We start from the raw sequence: 19720 nt of genomic DNA, 5'->3' as shown, positions 1-19720 counted from the left end.
TTTTCTTTGTTTCTGCTCTGATCTTTATGATTTCTTTCCTTCTGCTAACTTTGGGTTTTGTTTGTTCTTCTTTCTCTGGTTCCTTTAGGTGTAAGGTTAGATTGTTTATTTGAGATTTTTCTTGTTTCTTGAGGTAGGCTTGTATTGCTATAAACTTCCCTCTTAGAACTCCTTTTGCTGCGTCCCATAGGTTTTGGATCGTCGTGTTTTCATTGTCATTTGTCTCTAGGTATTTTTTGATTTCCTCTTTGATTTCTTCAGTGATCTCTTGGTTATTTAGTAACGTATTGTTTAGCCTCCATGTGTTTGTGTTTGTTGTGTTTTTTCCCCTGTAATTGATTTCTAATCTCGTAACGTGTGGTCAGAAAAGATGGTTGATATGATTTCAATTTTCTTAAATTTACTGAGGCTTGATTTGTGACCCAAGATGTGATCTATCCTGGAGAATGTTCCATGTGTACTTGAGAAGAAAGTGTAATCTACTGTTTTGGGATGGAATGTCCTATAAATATCAATTAAATCTGTCTGGTCTATTGTGTCATTTAAAGCTTGTGTTTCCTTATTAATTTTCTGTTTGGATGATCTGTCCATTGGTGTAAGTGAGGTGTTAAAGTCCCCCACTATTATTGTGTTACTGTCGATTTCCTCCTTTAGAGCTGTTAGCAGTTGCCTTATGTATTGAGGTGCTCCCATGTTGGGTGCATATATGTTTATAATTGTTATATCTTCCTTTTGGATTGATCCCTTGATCATTATGTAGTGTCCTTCCTTGTCTCTTGTAACATTCTTTATTTTAAAGTCTATTTTATCTGATATGAGTATTGCTACTCCAGCTTTCTTTTGATTTCCATTTGCATGGAACATCTTTTTCCTTCCCCTCACTTTTAGTCTGTATGTGTCCCTAGGTCTGAAGTGCGTCTTCTGTAGACAGCATATATACGGGTCTTGTTTTCGTATCCATTCAGCCAGTCTGTGTCTTCTGGTTGGAGCATTTAATCCATTCTCGTTTAAGGTAATTATAGATACGTATGTTCCTATTACCATTTTCTTAATTGTTTTTGGTTTGTTTTTGTAGGTCCTTTTCTTCTCTTGTGTTTCCCACTTAGAGAAGTTCCTTTAGCATATGTTGTAGAGCTGGATTGGTGGTGCTGAATTATCTTAGCTTTTGCTTCTCTGTAAAGCTTTTGATTTCTCCGTCAAATCTGAATTGCATCCTTGCCGGGTAGAGTAATCTTGGTTGTAGGCTCTTCCCTTTCATCACTTTAAATATATCATGCCACTCCCTTCTGGCTTGTAGAGTTTCTGCTGAGAAATCAGCTGTTAACCTTATGGGAGTTCCCTTGTATGTTATTTGTCATTTTCCCCTCGTTGCTTTCAATGACTTCTTTGTCTTTGATTTTTGTCAATATGATTACTTTGTGTCTCAGCGTGTTTCTCCTTCGGTTTATCGTGCCTGGGACTCTCTGTGCTTCCTGGACTTGGGTGGCTATTTCCTTTCCCATGTTAGGGAAGTTTTGGACTATAATCTCTTCTGATATTTTCTCGAGTCCTTTCTCTCTCTTCTCCTTCTGGGACCCCTATCATGCGAATGTTGTTGTGTTTAATATTGTCCCAGAGGTCTCTTAGGCTGTCTTCATTTCTTTTCATTCTTTTTTCTTTATTCTGTTCGGCAGCAGTGAATTCCACCATTCTGTCTTCCAGGTCACTTATCCGTTCTTCTGCCTCAGTTATTCTGCTATTGATTCCTTCTAGTGGATTTTTCATTTCAGTTATTTTACTGTTCATCTCTATTTGTTCTTTAATTCTTCTAGGTCTTTGTTAAACATTTCTTGCATCTTCTCCATCTTTGCCTCCATTCTTTTTCTGAGGTCCTGGATCATCTTCACTATCATTATTCTGAATTCTTTTTCTGGAAGGTTGCCTATCTCCACTTCATTTAGTTGTTTTTCTGGGGTTTTATCTTGTTCCTTCATCTGGTACATAGCCCTCTGCCTTTTCATCTTGTCTATCTTTCTGTGAAGGTGGTTTTTGTTCCACAGGCTGCAGGATTGTAGTTCTTCTTGCTTCTGCTGTCTGCCCTCTGGTGGATGAGGCTATCTAAGAGGCTTGTACAAGTTTCCTGATGGGAGGGACTGGTGGTGCGTAGAGCTGGGTGTTGCTCTGGTGGGCAGAGCTCAGTAAAACTTTAATCCACTTGTCTGCTGATAGGTGGGATGGGGTTCCCTCCCTGTTAGTTGTTTGGCCTGAGGCAACCCAACACTGGATCCTACCTGGCTCTTTGGTGGGGCTAATGGCGGACTCTGGGAGGGCTCAAGCCAAGGGGCATTTCTCAGAACTTCTGCTGCCAGTGTCCTTGTCCCCACGGTGAGCCACAGCCACCCCCCGCCTCTGCAGAAGACCCTCCAACACTAGCAGATAGGTCTGGTTCAGTCTCCTATAGGGTGACTGCTTCTTCCCCTGGGTCCCGATGTGCATATTACTTTGTGTGTGCTCTCGAAGAGTGGAGTGTCTGTTTCCCCCAGTCCTGTCAAAGTCCTGCAATCAAATCCCACTAGCCTTCAGCGTCTGGTTCTCTAGGAATTCCTCCTCCCATTGCCAGACCCCCAGGTTGGGAAGCCTGACGTGGGGCTCAGAACCTTCACTCCAGTGGGTGGACTTATGTAGTATAAGTGTTCTCCAGTTTGTGAGTCACCCACCCAGCAGTTATGGGATTTGAGTGTATTGTGATTGCGCCCCTCTTACTGTCTCATTGTGGCTTCTCCTTTGTCTTTGGATGTGGGGTATCTTTTTTGGTGAGTTCCAGTGTCTTGCTGTCAATGATTGTTGAGCAGTTAGTTGTGATTCGAGTGCTCTCGCAAGAGGGAGTGAGTGCACGTCCTTCTACTCTGCCATCTTCCCTCCTGCCCTCCGTCTGGGGCAATGATTTTTGTGCTTTTCTCTGATTCTCAACCCACAATACCTACAATTTTGTATGTGAGGGTGCTGGTAGGCCCTAGAGAGGGACGTGTAAAAAGGGCCTCTGGAGTCTAAGACCTGCCTTACAAAACTGGCTCACCACCAACTCTCTGATCTGGCCATTCCCCTTTCTGTATCCTAGTTTCCTCATCTGTAAAATAAGTGTAATAATATTACCTGCTTTGACATAGGTTGTTGAGAGGATCAAATTCATGTACAGTGCTGAGCATCACCCTAGCTTTGTCCCTTGCATAACCGTCCTCCCAGAGTTGTTTTAACAACAGGCCCTGAGCTTTCATCAAAGCTTGTGATAAGAAATCACCATGTGAAACTCAGTCTCCTTTTGCTGCCAAATTTTTGGAGAATGTTATCAACATATGACTCTAGTTGAGAAATTTCTCCAGCATGACAAATTATTAGAATTTTTGTCCTGAAAACTGGGAGATGCCCTTTACTCTGATATCAAATGTTCTGAGACTGATTCATCATATTTCCTTTCCATTTTTCGCCTTAGCTTCCAGGAAGCTCAAAGCTAAATCTAATGCTTAATGACAGCAACTCCATTAAATCAGATGGGCTTAACTTTATATTTGTGTTTTATGAAACTTATGAGACACACCCTCAGTTATAAGTTTTCTCAAATTCTTTTGAAAAAGAAAGAGGAGAAGAAGGGAAGAGAAGGAAACAGGTATAGTTTGAAAAGAGGGCTTGGCATGCCAGCTACTCACTGTATCAACTAGAATATAGGTTTGGTTTCTCTAAGAGACACCCAAAATAATTGTGACTTAAATAAAATAGAAGTATATAACCATCTGGCCACAGCAGTCTCAGGCTGGTACGATTACTACGAGGGAACCTAGCTTCTTATCTTGTTGCTCAGCTGTTCCTATGGTGTCTTTGACCACATGTTTCAAGATGGGTGGCCACCATGCCTCATCCCAGCCAGGGGAAGCGGGGGACATGGAGGGCACGCACACTGGCACTCAAGACCTCATAGTGGGGCTTCCCTGGTGGCGCAGTGGTTGGGAGTCCACCTGCTGATGCAGGGGACACGGGTTCGTGCCCCGGTCCGGGAAGATCCCACATGCCGCGGAGCGGCTGGGCCCGTGAGCCATGGCCGCTGAGCCTGCGTGTCCGGAGCCTGTGCTCCGCAATGGGAGAGGCCACAGCAGTGAGATGCCCACGTACCGCAAAAAAAAAAAAGACCTCATAGTGACACACATCTCTTCCACTCACATCCTGTCAGCCAAAACTCGGTTACGTGATCACACCTAACTGCAAAGGAGGCTGGGATATTTAGTCTTTCAGAGAAACATGTCCAGCTAAAAATCAGGAGTTCTGTTACTATAGAAGAAAGGGAGAACAGATTTGGAAGGACATCTACCAGTTTCTGCCACATCCACCATCTCAGATGTATTTCTTTTATTTATTTATTTATTTATTTATTTACTAACTTACTTATTTATGGCTGTGTTGGGTCTTTGTAGCTGTGCAGTCTTTCTCTAGCTGCGGCGAGTAGGGGCTACTCTTCATTGCAGTGCGCGGTGTTATTGCGGTGGCTTCTCTTGTTGTAGAGCATGCACTCTAGGCACATGGGCTTCAGCAGTTGTGGCACGCAGGCTCAGTAGTTGTGGCTCATGGGCTCTAGAGCGCAGGCTCAGTAGTTGTGCTGGGTGGGCTTAGTTGCTCCGCGACATGTGGGATCTTCCCGGACCAGGGCTTGAACCCGTGTCCCCTGCATTGGCAGGCGGATTCTTAACCACTGCGCCACCAGGGAAGCCCTATCTCAGATGTATTTCTTTCTTCTTTTGTTTTTTAAAGACACTTTTTAAAAACTATTTATTTATTTACTTATCAGCTGTGTTGGGCCTTGGTTGCTGCACGTGGGCTTTTCTCTAGTTGCAGTTAGCGGGGGCTACTCTTCGTTGCGGTGCGGGGGCTTCTCATTGCAGTGGCTTCTCTTGTTGTGGAGCCTGGGCTCTAGGCGCGCGGGCTTCAGTAGTTGTGGCACACGGGCTTAGTTGCTCCGAGGCATGTGGGATCTTCCCGGACCAGGGCTCGGACCTGTGTCCCCTGCATTGGCAGGTGGATTCTTAACCACTGTGCCACCAGAGAAGTCCCTGAGATGTATTACTTTGCACATGATTGCACTCTCGTCTGCCCCAATTGCAGCCTCACCCCCTCTATTCAGTATAGCTTCCATTCTGCTATCAGAGTACTTTCCACTTCAGAGTGTTATTATGGCACTGCCCTGGTCACAAACCAACCCTGGCTCTATACTACCTAGGAAAGTGATGCCCAAACTGTACAATGCATTAGGAATTAGCTGGAGGGCGTGCTAAAACAGAGCCAGCTGGGCCCCGCCTGTAGCCCTACTGACTGGGTAGGTCTGGGCCCTGAGAATTTGCATATTTATTAAGTTCTCAGGTGATGCTGATGTTGCTGGTTCAGGAACCACACTTTGAGAACCCTTGACCTCAAGAATAAAACCAGTGCTCCTTAACCTGCCATCCAAAGGCTATTCCAGCCTGGTCTCAACCTACTTTCCGCCTCATCTCTCATCTTTCCCTCCCCCTCCACACACCCAGGGCTCCAGTCACACTGAAGTTCTCACGTCTCTCTAAGCAGGCAAGCTGTTCGCACCTTTGTGCCTTGCTGTTCCTTTTGTCTGGAATATCTTCTGATCGGCAACCTCCTTTCCACATCCTCCCCGAAGGCTTTCCTGACCCTCTAAGCTGTTGTTAAACCATTCTCTGTCCCAGGTCCCTACACATTTTGTACCTTCTTCTATTATTGCTTTTATTGCCTTGTGTGTTGGTTTTCTGCCCAGCTGCCTTCCCTTCTCTGAAGCCTTAGTCACCTACATAGCTCTTAGCCACGGTAACAGGGTCACTGAGTAAGGAAACAAAAGTATGAATGAGGAAAAGGAGGCAGGTAGATGGAGTGAATAAATCAATGAGGTGAGTGAAGAGAAGAAATGATGAGTGAGTTAATACACAAACAAGTGAGTTATGATCCATTTGTGCTTAGTTCTCTCCTTTGAGTCCTCAGTCACAGATCAGGAAAGGAATTTACCCTCTGACCATTTTTCCACAAAGTTCCAGCCATTCCTTTTTTTTTTTTTTTTTTTTCGGCTGTGCCCTGTGGCCTTTAGGATCTCAGTTCACCCACCAGGGATTGAACCCAGGCCACGGCAGTGAAAGCCCAGAATCCTAACCACTAGGCCACCAGGTTCTCATTGCGGTGACTTCTCTTGTTGAGGAGTGTGGGCTCTAGGCACGTGGGCTTCAGTAGTTGTGGCATATGAGCTCAGTAGTTGTGGCTCGTGGGCTTAGTTGCTCCATGGCATGTGGGATCTTCCTGGACCAGGGCTTGAACCCGTGTCCCCTGCATTGGCAGGCAGATTCTTAACCACTGTGCCACCAGGGAAGTCTCCCATTGCTTCCTTCTTACCAGAAGTCACCTGGGACCCAGCATCTAACAGTCAGTTCCCCAGAACTGGCCTGGGGACCCATGCTGCGTCATGTTCCCTATGCCAGGGCTTAATCTCTACCCAATCCTGTTCGCACTCACCCTGGTGTTTCTGAAAGTCAGTTGTAAGGCATTTGGGACTCTGGTAAACAATGCTGGTGGATGATTTTCAGGGCCAAGACACAAAAGACTTTTTCACCAAACTGGTGATAAAGTGTCAATATTGTTTCAAATTAAAATTGGAGCCTAGGGAATTCCCTGGAGGTCCAGTCGTTAGGACTCCACACTTCCACTGCTGGGGCCAGTTTCAATCCCTGGTCAGGGAACTAAGATCCTGCAAGCCGTGGGGTCGGCCAAAAAATAAAATAATAAACAAATAAAATTGGAACCTTGAGGTGCTGGAACTAATCTCCCCCTCATCACAGGGAACCCAGCTTTCTCCAAACCCCATAAAGGAAGCCTTCTTTGGCTCCAGCGGACATGGGTATGGCCATAAGAAGGGACTCCCTGTCCTGCTGCGGTTGTCAACTCTGCCAGGGATGGTGCTATCATGGTGGTAACTGTTCCTGCACCAAGGCTGTGTAGCCTCAGAAGGCAGTGAACCTTTTTTAGCCTTGATGTCCTCCTCTGCAGGGTAGGGATGTTACTACTCACCTTGCAGATGTGTGGTGAGCATCAAATAAGACATGGGAGGAAAGGGCCCAGCACAGTACTAGGCAGATAGTAGGTGTACAATAGAGAATAACTAGAATAACTAGAATTCTCACAACTGATAAGAAAGTTAAGTTTTTCCCCTAATGAATCAGGCCCAGTCACTCTTCTAGGGTTTTTCCTTCTATTTATTATATCTACCTTCCTCTCTCACAATTCTACCTAATTTTGGGACCTCAGCTGCCATCCTACCTCCTCCACAAATCTGTCTCTGTTCCTGGAACACTCTATTAACAACGCCTACCATACTTATGGTCTGGTCTAATGGACATGGAAATGAGTAGTGAATTAAGAACAGGGGGTCTGTAGGCAGGGCTGCCATGTATGGTTGCACAGGTTGTGCACTGCCTGAGCCTGGAAGTACCATTCACAGACTATAAGGAAGTGGGGCCCTGATGCACTGTGTAATAAAGAGGCTCTGTGCGCAAGTCAGATGAACTGAGCTTGAAACCTGGCTCGACCACTAATCAATTGTTTGAGCAAGCAACACATGTAAACTCCTGACTTAGCTTCCTTATCTGTGAATGGGATGTTATTAGTTCCTACCATGAGGGATAGTTGAGAAGATTCAGTAGCTTAACGAGTTGAACAGTGCCTTGTAAAGGACTGAATTTACTGAGCACTTAATTTCAGAAATTAAGTGTGGGTGTTTTTTCTGAGAAGACTGTACACAAGCTAGGGTCAGTGGGTCACTGAAAATCTGCAGCCGTGCCCCCCGACCCTCACCCCTCCCCCACCGCCACGTAGCAGGAGGCAGATCCTCACGCTGTCATTTCTTGAAGGACCCTACTCCACCCTTCTTTTTGCCAAAATCCGCTTTTATTAGGTCTTCTTCAGTTGACAGATAACACCTCCAAAGTAAACTAGCTTAAGCCAAAAGAAGCATTTGTGGGTGGATATAGCTGAACTCTAATGGAGGATCCAGGGCTCCAGGTACATCATGAGTGCTCTGTCTTCTCCATCTCCTGGCTCTGCTCCTCTGTATTGGCTTTATTCTCAGGCAGACTCTTCCATGTGGCAGGAAAATGGGTTACTGGGTGGTTCAAGCTTGTATTTTATAGTTTTTCATATAAAGGAAGAGAAATCCTCCTTTCTTTCCACATCCATAGAGCAATCTTATGGAAGGCCTCTGATTGGCCCAGCTTGGGTCACATGCCCACTCTTTGGATCAATCACTGTGGCTAGAGGGATGGTGGACTGAGATTGGCCAAGCTAGGGCCATGTATCCACGAGTTTGACAGCCCCACAGAGCTACATGGAGTGGGGAGGGGACAGTTCTCCAATAGGAGAGGTGCTGGGCACACAAGAATGTTGGCCGTCCTGGCCATCCTTCTCTACGGTTCAGTTCCTAGGTCAGTTCCTCAGGGAAGCTTCCCCTCCCCTCCTCCACGTGGACCTCAACCTTCCCACAGTAAATTGCAAATTATTCTCCGACTCTCTGACACCATAGTTTGGGAACAACTGGAGGCAGGGACGAGAGTGTATTTATTCATCTGTGACTCCCAGGCCTAGCTTCCTAACCGGGGCTGTGGAAGGCACGCTCTTGGTGGCCTATCCAGCATGCATTTCCCCTTCCTCTTCAGATCTTTGTCGGGTTCCACCTTGTCTCCCCACTGCCTTAGGCTTAGTGGGGAAGCTGATTCCATTTTCACGGAGAGTAGTTTAAACCCATTAGAGTCATCCCTTGCCAGTGACTGGTTCAAAAATGGGCACGTAGGACCTAGTTTGGGCTGGTGAGACACAAGGGTGTCTGCGAAAGGCTTCTTGCTCTTTTGGGTGGGCATGGAAGCCAGCTGGCGCCTTCCTGCCCTCTCGCGTGCTGGACAGAAATGAGGAAGCATTTGGCCTCCATCAACTGCTACTGGCTGCCACTGCACAGCTGGAAGGGAACCTACTTTAGGCAAAAGCTGACACCGTGGGAGTGTGGAGACACCTGGACCCTTGATGGCCTTGTTGAGTTGCTGGAGATTGGCTAACCCTGGGTGCCACGCTGCCCCAGGACCACCAAACCCCTAGCTAACACACTTCCTTGTTAAACCACCTTGAGCTGGGGTGTTCTGTTACCTGTGGCCACAAGTATCTTCAGAACGTTCTCCCTGAACGAATGACCTAGGCGAGTGGCCACAGGCTGAGAGCCCTCAAGCATGCCCTCCTAAACTATGCCACCCACACAAGTTCCTTTCTACCCCACAATAACAGACAAAGATTCTGGATGCTTTTTAAAAAAAACCACACCAGTCACTTTATTCTTAAGTTGGTACTTTACAAAACCACAAGGGAGAAGTCCTTGAGGGTGAAAGGGGTAGGGGAGAGGGAGATGGTGAAGAGGGGGACGAGGACAACCCAGAAATGAAGCCCCCCCATCTTGGGGGACCAAGCAGAGACTGGGCCCCAGGCCAGCCCAGCAGGGCCTCTCGTGTCCTGGCTGTACAGAGCTGGGCCAAAAGACCTCAGAGAAGGGTCACAGCTTCTAGAGACTGTCGCCATTAGACAGGCAGCCACAGGCTGAGGCTTCTGGCAGCCCAAAGAAGGAAGTGGGCCTCCCCCTCCCAAGCCGGGGGGAGGCAGCCTGAGGCAGGGGTGAGAGCTACCCGTCCAGCAGCTTTAGGATGCTCTCACGCTCCTTCAGAGTCTTCCAGGCCTGGTCCTTCTCCTTCTTGGTGGGCGTCCGCTTCTTCTGCCGGGCAGCCATGATCTTGCGGAATGCGTCCATGACCTCATTGTCTGCCATGCGGACCCGCTGCCTCAGCTCCTGCCGACTCACCTCCTCCTTTGCCAGCCTGTGGGGACCAGCCGGCCAGGTGCCATGGGAAGCCCACCAGGATAGGGCTCCTCCCTGTTCCAGACTGAGCCCACCCCACTACCCAGGGCTGCCACTCCTGTGGACCATTTCATACCAAATAGCAAAGTTATTGAGCCACGCTTACATGGTGCCCTGTGCCAGGTACTACCTCTTCAAAAATATCAGCTCAGTTAATCCTAACAACCTTGTGAGGTAGGTACTATTATTCCTATGTTACCAGTGAGGAAACTGAGGCTCAAGGAGGATAAGAAATGCCCCAAGATCCCACAACTAGTGAGGAGGAGATCTGAATCAAGGCAGGCTTCCTCCAAACAATATTCTTTAAAAGGTGTTCTGGGGGCTTCCCTGGTGGCGCAGTGGTTAAGAATCCACCTGCCAATGCAGGGGACACGGGTTCGAGCCCTGGTCCGCGAAGATCCCACATGCTGTGGAGCAACTAAGCCCGTGCACCACAGCTACTGAGCCTGCGCTCTAGAGCCCGTGCTCTGCAACAAGAGAAGCCACCGCAATGAAGAGTAGCCCCAGCTCTCTGCAACTAGAGAAAGCCCGTGCACAGCAACGAAGACCCAATGCAGCCAAAAATAAATAAATGAAATAAATTAATTTAAAAAAAAAAGTGTTCTGGTGCCAGCAGAAGACCTGCTTTTACTTCAGCAACCAAATTCCAGAGCAACCTAAGGGTCTAGACAGCCTGAGGTCTACAGGAGGTGAGTGAGATACCAAACTGACCCCTCCGAATGGAACCTGACCTATAAATTCAATTCATGGTGGAGCTGGAAGGTCACTTAGAGATCTGTCTAGTCCAACCTGTTTTCAGAAGGGGAAGCTGCTGCTCAGGGCAGGAGATGCCTTGCTTAAGGCCCTGCAGCTACCCATGCAGGGCTGAGGGCTGCACGCTGGCCTTCTGATAGCCAAGCTAGTTCCTTCACTGCCCATTACTTCTGTAGCTGCACATCCCCACCTCTCTCTCTCTCCCGCCCCCTCCCTTCCTCAGTACTCTTTCATCTGTATTTTCCTCTTCTAGCCCTTGAAAGGGAACTAGAAAGAGGCTCTGGATTCAGTCTTGGGCTCCAGTCACAGCTTAGCTGTTAACTGGCTGTGTGACCTTCAGCAGAGCACTCATTTCACTGGGCCTTTATTTCCTTATTTGGTAAACAGCGAACACTACCACCTACTCCCTGGGCTATAGCAGAGATTAAGTAAGAGGGTGTACATAAAGCCCCTGGTACACGGTAGGCACTCAGTATACCCTCATCCTTAAATACCCTAGCAGCTTGCCAGCAACTTCTCCTTCTAATGATGCACGTCTTTACCAGCCACTCACGTGGTGACTGCAAGCCCTTTGCCCTGCCTCTCTTCCTAACCCAGCACAACGTCTAAGAGACAGGCAGAGGTGGCCAAGTGAACGAGCGTGCCCTGCTCTGCTGGGGCTCTGTGAGGCGGAGACACAGCACCTGCCTACGAGGAGCAAGGGGACTTAGTTGGGCTGCTTCTCTGTCTTCCCAAGAAAAGGGTAGCCACTACCACGATCTCCCTACAGATACCACCTGCACCCTTGTTGTGAGGAGTGCAGGGCAAGATGGATAGGAATGAATAGAAAATGAATGACATCGCACGAAAACACTGGTCAGTTCCTGGTGAGGGGCTGGTAGTAATCACAGATGCTCAAGAAAATATTAACAGTTGATAAACTGAGGTGGAGAGTATACTGGTGTTTACTGTACTACTCTGTCAGAGTTTCTGTGTGTATGAAATTTTTCACAATAAAACTCTGGGGGAGAAAGAAAGTTAAGCATGGAAAGACTTAAAAGTAAACCACACAACAATGCGAATACAGTTAACACCACTGAACCGTACACTTGAAAATGGTTTAGAGGGTAAATTTTGTGTTATTTGTTGTTACCACAATTAGAAGTGAATAAACAAGTCACAGATGCCTGAGCTGTAGTCTGTGGAATAAGAATCTGTTTGAGACAAAACCAGTGGGGTGGTGCCCGGCACTGACATTTTTTTCAAAGCCCTCCGGGTGATTTAGAGGCCCTGCTGGGTTTGGAAAGCCTGTCGTAAAGCTCCCGGAAGGTCACCAGCATGGCCAAGGCCTCGCTGGCCACGCCCTGGCCCGGGCATCCTGTCCATACTCACCTCAGCAGGTCGTGCTTCTTGGTGCGGTTGTGGGCACTGAGCGCTTTCAGCTCGGCCTGCCGTTTGCGCAGCTCCGCCAGAACTTCGTCCTCCGAGTCCTCTGCAGGGCGGTCCTCAGATTCCAGCAGGCCCTGGGCGATCAGCTCCTCCTTGATGCGGCTCTCCAGGGACTTGGTATGCGGCACACTGCAGGCAAAGGCAGTGCTCAGCTCAAGGGCCAGCCTGCAAGGGGGACCGCTCTGAGGTGCCCAAGGTTAGTGAACACCTTCCTTTCTCTTTGGGCACTGCCTCTCTATCTATCTACACATAAAAATATAGAGACAGACACATCTGGTCTTGTTGTAAACATACGCAACACATATCGATATGCTATGTAATATAAAATACAGAAAAACCTACAATGCTAACGACCCAAAGAGAATCACTATTTTGTTGTCTGTTACTATTATATATATTACCATCTTCTTACCAGATGTTACGTTATATACATAAAAATATGTATTTTATGTTCTTATATAAATACTATACGTATTCCAGATTTTGTTACATATTATTCCCACTTTTTTAATGTATTATTTTAGCTTTTCCCCGCCATGTACCAACATTTAAATATATCTTAAGTAAAAATAGGATCACATTGTCTGTATTGTGCTACAACTGACAGTTTCCACTTATCACTCTGTTGTTTACATCTTTGCTGTCAGTTAACTATATTTCTCTAGTATGATTAACAGTTGCAAGTTATTTCATCAGATGGAGTTACGACAATTTAGCCAACCAGTCTCCTCCAGGTGGACATTTCGGTTGTTTACAGTAAGAACAGGGCCATGATGAAAACCCTGTATTAAGCCTGTGCATGTGGAAATCCTGGCCCAGCACGCACATCTGACTTCTATTGGTCTTTATCAAAATGTCCTCAGTCTCTCTATTAATGAAGACCACCCATGCTGGGATGGACAAAAGTCAACAGAAGCAGAGGCCAGACTGTGAGGCATGGACAGGATGTCACTCACCTGAAGGGTTTGTTCTGATTGCGGGGAGAGGTGCTTGCCCCGTCAGCCCCTGATTCTTTTCCAGACATGTCCGGAATAGGAGAGTCCTCCATGGGGGAAATAATATTTTCCTAGAAGAGCACAGAAATGGATGGAGGGAGAAAGAGCTATAGTATTACCATTTTCCTGCCCCCCTCTGTCCTACACGGACAGTCTTCACATACCAGAAATATCTTTTTATTTTTCTCATCCCACCCGCTGTGGGAAGTCTTCCCAAACCGACTCTAAAAAACTTTGATCATTTTAAAAATTCTTTATTTTGTACTGATACCAAAAGAAGGGAGCACAGAAGAGTGACAGTAACACTCAACAATGGTAATGAGAAGAGCTAAGGTATATTAGCTCCGTTTGCAATGCACCAGGCGCTGCGCTAAGCATGCTGCAGCAGAGGCTGCCAGCTGTCCAAAAGCCATTCTTGCCTTTCTTCCACAGTAGCTGGGCTTATGGCTGCCCAGATACACCACACTTCCCAGCTTCCTCTGCAGTCAGGGGTGGTCATCTGACAAACTCTCTCCAGTGGAAAGTGATTAGAAGAGATAAGAGCCACAGCTGGCCACGGCCTTCACACACTCCTCTTTGCTCTTTTTCTGTGGGCTTGGAGTGGCAATCACACTTGGAGTGACCTTGTGCAGAGTGCATGTTTAAGACAGCAAAGCCAGCATACGTGGGGTCCCCGTCTGATGGTGTGGAACGGAGATGTCCCCCTACCCCCACCTCAGCCAACCTGGAACGTGTGCCCAGAAAGACGTGGGAGAGAAAGACGCTATCGTGTTTGAGACAGCCAGGAAACTGAGGCTCAAGAGGTGAAGAGATATGCCTAAGGGCAGCCAGCAGGCATAAAGAAAGGGACCCTGAACCTGGGGTTTGAGTCCTGCTTCTATGTATTAGCTGTGTGACCTCAAGCAAACAGTTCCCTTTTTTGAGCCTCGACCTTGTTGGGTGTAACATGGGGTTAACCACTGTCTTTGCCTCTAACGAGAGGATGTGTAGAAAGCCCCTTGCACGGGGCCTTTAGCCAACGCTCAGCAAAAGTAACTGTGGAGTAGCGGCTACCTTGGGGGCAGGTTAAAAACTGGGAGGGGCATGAGAGGGCCTTCAAGAATACTGATGATGTTTTCTTTTGTGGTCCTGGGGCTGTAAGTGTGCTCATTTGTGAAAACTGATCAAGCTGTACATTTATGACCTATGTACCTTTCTAAATGTATAATGTACTTCAATAAACAATAAAAAATTAAACATTGAAACAGAGTGAATACAGTTCTTGTTTTGGGTTGGGGTGCTCACCTCCACCAAGGCCTGCAGGAGTCGCTGCGTCAGGGCACCAAAGGGGCACCCGTCTTCCGGCTGCTCGTGCTGGGCCTCAGACTTCTTCAGCAGGGCATCCACATCTGAATCGGGTAGAGAAGGGATGGACATGTGTGCTGAAGTGCTAGGAACTCAAGTCCTGGCCTGGGGTGGGCAGGGAGGTGAGGGGCCTACCTTTCGTGTCCAGTTCAGTCAGTGGCCCCATGAGGCCTTTCTTCTTGTCAGCCACGGCTGCTGCCCGGGCCCCGTCCTTCTGCTCCTCCAGCAGGTCCTCCTGTGCCCAGCGCTGGGAGTAGTGCTTCCCCAGGGGCGGGATCTGTGGGAGACATCCCATCCGGTCCCAAAGCAGTAAATACAGGCCAGTCATGCCTGGGGTGTCAGGGGCTCTCTGCGCGCTTGGGACTGCCAACAGGCTCTTCGTTCATCCCTCATTGCTCCATTTACCTGTCTTCCCAAGTACCTAGCCCAGGGCCAAGGCCTGAGCCTGGTACAGGTGAGAAGAGATAAAGGAGATAAAATCTCTACACTCACAGCCTAGTAAGGAAGCCAGGTACGTACGGAACTGAAACACACAGACGGCAATACAGAACAATTTCCAAGATGTAAGGTGCAAAATGGTGCGTGTACATGGACCTTTTCCGTTGACAGCTGTTATCTCTAGAGAGAACTATAGATCCTAGGGTCAGAAGTGAGAGGAAAATATCTTTCGCATTGCTTGAACTTGTTACTGCCTGTATGGATTACCTTTTCAGATAAATTTTTTAAAAATTCAGACAAGTGAAGTGACAGAGGTAGGTCAAGGTGCTGTGGCGCACACAAGACCGACCAACCTTCTGCTGGGGAATCTGCAAAGCCATTTTGGTGGCGGTAACATGCGATCAGGGGCTCGAAGGGTGTTAGTTTGCCAAGGGGAGAAGGGCATGTGCAGAGGCCCAGAGACCAGCAAGGACCCTGGAGTGAGGGCAAGGTGCTCGTGGGGGCTGATAAATACAGCAGTGGAGAGGGAGTGTGGCCAAGGAAACTGGAGAGGGGCACTGGGGCTGTGCCACCAAGGGCTGAGATGCTTGGACTCGATTCTGTAGGTAACGGGAGCCAGGGGAGGCCATGTCATGAGCACATCCGAACATGACAGCTGAGCTATGGGAGAATTTCCCACCAACACTTTTCTGTATTTTCTACATTTTCTTTAATGGAACCTTTTTTATTTTCATCATAAAAAAATAAATTTTTATATATTAAAAAAAAGAGAATCCCCCTAGAGCAGCAGTCCCCAAGCTTTTTGGCACCAGGACCGGTTTCGTGGAAGACAGTTTTTCCATGGACCAGGGTGGGGGGCCGGGGGGGTGGCTCAGGCGGTGACGTCAGCAATGGGGGAGCGGCAGATGAAGCTTCGCTCGCCCGCTGCTCACCTCCTGCTGTGCGGCCCAGTTCCTAACTGGCTGCGGCCCGCTACCGGTCCACGGCCCCGGGGTTGGGGACCCCTGCTCTGGAGGGAAGAAAGTGTTAAGAGGCTGTTAAGGTAAAAGCTGGTGAAGGCTTGCGCCAAAGCAGAGGGGATGGCGATGCGAGAAAAAGGGAGGATCTCACTGAAGAAGATGCCTTAGGACGTGGTCACCATTTGGATGGGGCAGAAGGGAGGAAGCTGAGAGTTAGAACTTGGGTGTCTGGGTGGGTTAATGGAACAGACGGGAGGCTAGGCAGGGCAGGGAAGGAAGATGATGTACAGCACTGCGATCTCTGATTCTGAAGCACCTCTGAGCCTTCTTGTTCTCCATCACGTCTATCTAGGCCTGGGGTCTCTACCTTGTAATGTTCAGCCTCATCTTCTGGGGGTTTCAGTAGCTCCTCTAGCGTGCGCACCTCCTCACTGGTGATATCGGCACAGTAGGGCTCCACCGAAGCCCAGAATCTGCAGAGAGAAGCAAAGCCTGACGGGGTGCCCCCTGCCCCACCAGCCTAACCCCCGGGCCCTTCCATAGCCTCCAATACCCAAATCCCAAGGCCCATTTATGTCCCCTGGCCCAGAACCTGTTGGGGGCGTCATTCTTGGGGATACGTGGCACGTCAATTGGGTCATCAGTGAATTCATATTCCTGGATCTTGGGCTGAAGGTTTTTGGATTTGGGTCGCCCAGGGCCAGGGCCCGGCCCATGTCCCGCCTTCCCTTCCAGTTTCTGCTTCTTGGGCTTCCCATGTTTGGGGGGAGCACCAAGCTCATGGTCTCGACCCAGCTTCAGGAATCGTCGGTCACCTTTCTTATCCTGCCAGTCGGTGAGGATCTGAAATTCAGAGACTGTCACTGAGGGGGAGAAGGGAAGACACAGGACAACTCTGTCTCCCGGTGAAAAATAAGGATCTAGAACTCAAGAAGGCGCCGTCTCTCCCCCTCCCCTTTTTATCTAGCAAATGCCTACTCATACTGCAAAACTCAGCTCCTTTTCTGTGCCCATCTCACAGGATTTTATTCATATATTTCTCATCATTCCATTCACTTGTTTGTCTGTATTGATTCACCTCTGTAGCACCCAAGCTGGTCACACAGCATTTGGCAGTTCAAACAAGTAGATCACATCTCAGTGCACATTAGCCCTAGGAAAATACGCTGGTGGTAACTTTCTGGTGGAAGCAAGCGTGCCTCCCAGCAAACCTTTACTTCAAATGTCACCACAACTGGGAAGCCTTTTCTGAATCAGTTATCCAGCTTCTTAGATGCTAAAATACAACTGATTGTGCCACAGCCCTGCTCAAAAAGCTTCAGTGGATTCCCAGGGACCACAAGTTAATTTTATTCATCTTCTGAAGTCCAGTTAAAATGGCATCTTCTTCCTCTATGAGTATCTGGTACTTCGTACCTCCACTGTAGGCCCAATCATGTTGTTTGGTCATAACTAGAATAAACAGAATACTTTGTCTCTTCAAGAAGATTATAAGCTATTGGAGACCAGGAAGTTCATCTTAACCATCTCTGGTCCCCAGGATCTGGCATAGCACCTGGCACCCAGGGCTCAGAGAATATTTATGCCATAAATAGAAATAATGAGAGTCATACGAGTAAATAATGTTTGACATGCTTATTTAGTGTGAGACGTTGGGCTGAGCCTTTGCAAAAAGTCTTTTTAATTCTCACAAAAGCTCTGAGGTAGCTCCTGTTATCCAGCCCACTTGGCAGATGGAGAACTGATCCTCAGAGGCAGGAGGTAACTTTTGCAAGCGTTGGAATATAGCATTGGCAATAGCAACGCTAGCAAGCGCTTAGGTCAGGATTCAAATCCAGGCCTCCCCATTACAGTTCCCCCAGTACTCCTAACCACAACAGCACTTCTCCTGGTACTTGTCTGACCTCCCCTTCCCTTTAGTTGGCAAACTCCCCAAAGACCAGAACTGTCCTAATTACCTCCCTCTAGTGACTAGCACAGGACCCAGAACATTGTGGGGAGCGAGGGTCACTAGTTGCTTAGTGAATCAGAAATCTCGCAGTGTATGAGGATCATGCACATTCTTGCACATTTTCCATGTCACGCAAGCCCAGTTTGGGTCTCTCTCTTCCCCACTAAGCTCCTGTAACCCAGGCCTCAGCAGATGAGGCTAACCCATAACTTGTCACAGTCCATCCCTGGTGATGTACCCTCTGTGGGGTATCACCTGGGTTTCGGCCTCAAGCACCCGCAAGCGTCGGCTGGCAGAAGAAAGCAGGGTCTCAAGCTCCAGCTGCAGAGTGTCCAGCTCCTCGATACCGATGCCATCATCCTCAGAGCGGGCCAACACTGCTGTGTAGCGGGGACAGACCTTCAGGTGGTCCACAGACTTGAAGTCGTGGAACTGCAAGGGGCAGTCCTTCAGCTCACTCATGGCCCAGGATAGGGGACGCTGTGGAGCTGGAGAGGAAAGGACCACTGATGGGGGGTGGGGGGAAGTGGCACAAGAAAAGCCCAAGGGCTCCTTCCATCCAGGAGAAAGTCAGGCTTCAGTAACCTATTGACAAGGTTGATGGCACAGCTCCTACTCGTAGAGCACCTACTGTGTGCCAAGTGAGGTGCAGACACATTACTGGCTTCTCATTGAATTCCTCACCCAACCCCATGAGCAGGGACCATGCTTATCTCCATTTTACAGATGAGGAAACTGAGACTCTGTGTGTGTTCATGTCCAAGCTTACCAACATGCAATTTGAATCCAGATAGTTTTGAGTCTGTGCCCCTAACCGCCATGGTATACTACGCTTGTCTTCCTGATGCGCTTCCCTGCAGTTCCACTCTTCCTGAATTCTGCAAAGCCCCAGAGTTCCAAGCATCGCATACTTATTATCTTAATGTTCTTTGTGCCTCCCAGCCTCTCCTTGTCTCACCCCTCCCCACCTCTGCCCCTTCTCTTTGACCTGATAGTAAAATATGTGGGCTGGTAAGCCAGATATATCTGGATTCAAGCCCAGGCTTGACCAATTTCTATTTATGTAGCCCTGAACATGTTGATGAACTCTCCTGAGTCTCGGTTTTTCCATCCGTAAAATAGGGCAGAAGAAGCCTGAGTCTGTTTCCCCATAATTAGTCTGAATCTGTAAAATGGGGTAACAATAGTACCTACCTCCCAGGGATGTTCTGAGGATTAAGAGATGATGCCCGTCAAGAGCTCAGTTCAGTGCCTGGCACAGAAAAAGTGGGGCTGGTTAATGGCTGGCCCCACCCATGGATCGCCCCAATGTCCCGCCTTTAGGGTCCCAGTCCTCTAAGAACACCCTACCGCGGCCTCCGCCCCCTCTACCTCCTCCTTGCTGCCTCCCACGGCCCCGCGGCCACGGGAGGGGGCGGGGAGTTCCGGTCGGTGCGAGCAACCGCCCCGGAACTGGCTATGTGCGGTGCCCCAGCAGTTGACGCGGGGGCGGAAAGACGCGAGGGCCAGACCCTGTGTCTTTCGGAGGATGGAGGTTTGCGGGCAGCAAGCGAGCCCGCTGCAGGTGGGGTGGAGAGGGTATGCCTCGCGCGGACCCTAGGGAACAGCCCGGCGCCGGGGGGCGGGGCTCGGCGGCCGGGTTCTCTGCCGGGCTGTTAGTCCCGTCGAGCCCCAAAGGCTGCAGGTAGGAGGGGCCCGGAGAAAGGATGGGGGCGCAGAACCGGAAGGATCGAAGGGCTCCTCCGCCTCGCCGTGTCCTAATATGGTGCCCAACCTGAGGCCGGGCTGCACCATTGCATGGCTATGAGGGAAGAAGGCGGCAAAGACGACAAGACGGCCAGAGTCGCAAGCAAGAGCTCCGTGGGTAACGGGAGAAACTTGAGTAGTGACTTTA

At 48.7% G+C, this 19720-nt stretch overlaps 1 protein-coding gene across 4 annotated transcripts; it reads right to left on the bottom strand.

The window, feature by feature from the left end:
• Nucleotides 1–9350: 9350 nt before the first annotated feature.
• On the bottom strand, nucleotides 9351–19566 carry TADA3 (transcriptional adaptor 3). Of its 4 annotated transcripts, none has more exons than XM_060161239.1 (10): nucleotides 19177–19566; nucleotides 19021–19078; nucleotides 18082–18314; nucleotides 16468–16718; nucleotides 16243–16348; nucleotides 14614–14755; nucleotides 14419–14522; nucleotides 13096–13205; nucleotides 12083–12304; nucleotides 9351–9917 (listed from the first exon to the last, which is right to left on the bottom strand). In XM_060161239.1, exons 3-10 carry the CDS (start codon nucleotides 18286–18288, stop codon nucleotides 9725–9727), a joined length of 1335 nt encoding a protein of 444 aa, XP_060017222.1. In that variant the 5' UTR covers nucleotides 18289–18314; nucleotides 19021–19078; nucleotides 19177–19566; the 3' UTR covers nucleotides 9351–9724. The 4 variants fall into 4 exon arrangements, with proteins under 4 accessions (XP_060017222.1, XP_060017221.1, XP_060017224.1 ...); XM_060161238.1 differs by having other exon boundaries at nucleotides 19198–19566; XM_060161241.1 differs by having other exon boundaries at nucleotides 12083–12268; nucleotides 19198–19564.
• Between the last annotated feature and the right edge of the window lie 154 nt (nucleotides 19567–19720).

The sequence above is a fragment of the Lagenorhynchus albirostris genome, chromosome 10, assembly GCF_949774975.1.
Source record: "Lagenorhynchus albirostris chromosome 10, mLagAlb1.1, whole genome shotgun sequence".
Classification (NCBI taxonomy): Eukaryota; Metazoa; Chordata; class Mammalia; order Artiodactyla; family Delphinidae; genus Lagenorhynchus; species Lagenorhynchus albirostris.
Note: the sequence above shows the minus strand (reverse complement) of the source record. Positions and strands in the feature narration are given on the sequence as shown.

Excerpts from the sequence above, each read along its gene's own strand:
- TADA3 (XM_060161239.1), bottom strand. The coding sequence starts at position 18,288 with ATGAGTGAGCTGAAGGACTGCCCCTTGCAGTTCCACGACTTCAAGTCT. Across the intron at positions 16,719-18,081 it reads TGCTTGAGGCCGAAACCCAG|ATCCTCACCGACTGGCAGGA; the intron begins GTGATACCCCAC and ends TCTGAATTTCAG. Across the intron at positions 14,523-14,613 it reads GACTGAACTGGACACGAAAG|ATGTGGATGCCCTGCTGAAG; the intron begins GTAGGCCCCTCA and ends TACCCGATTCAG.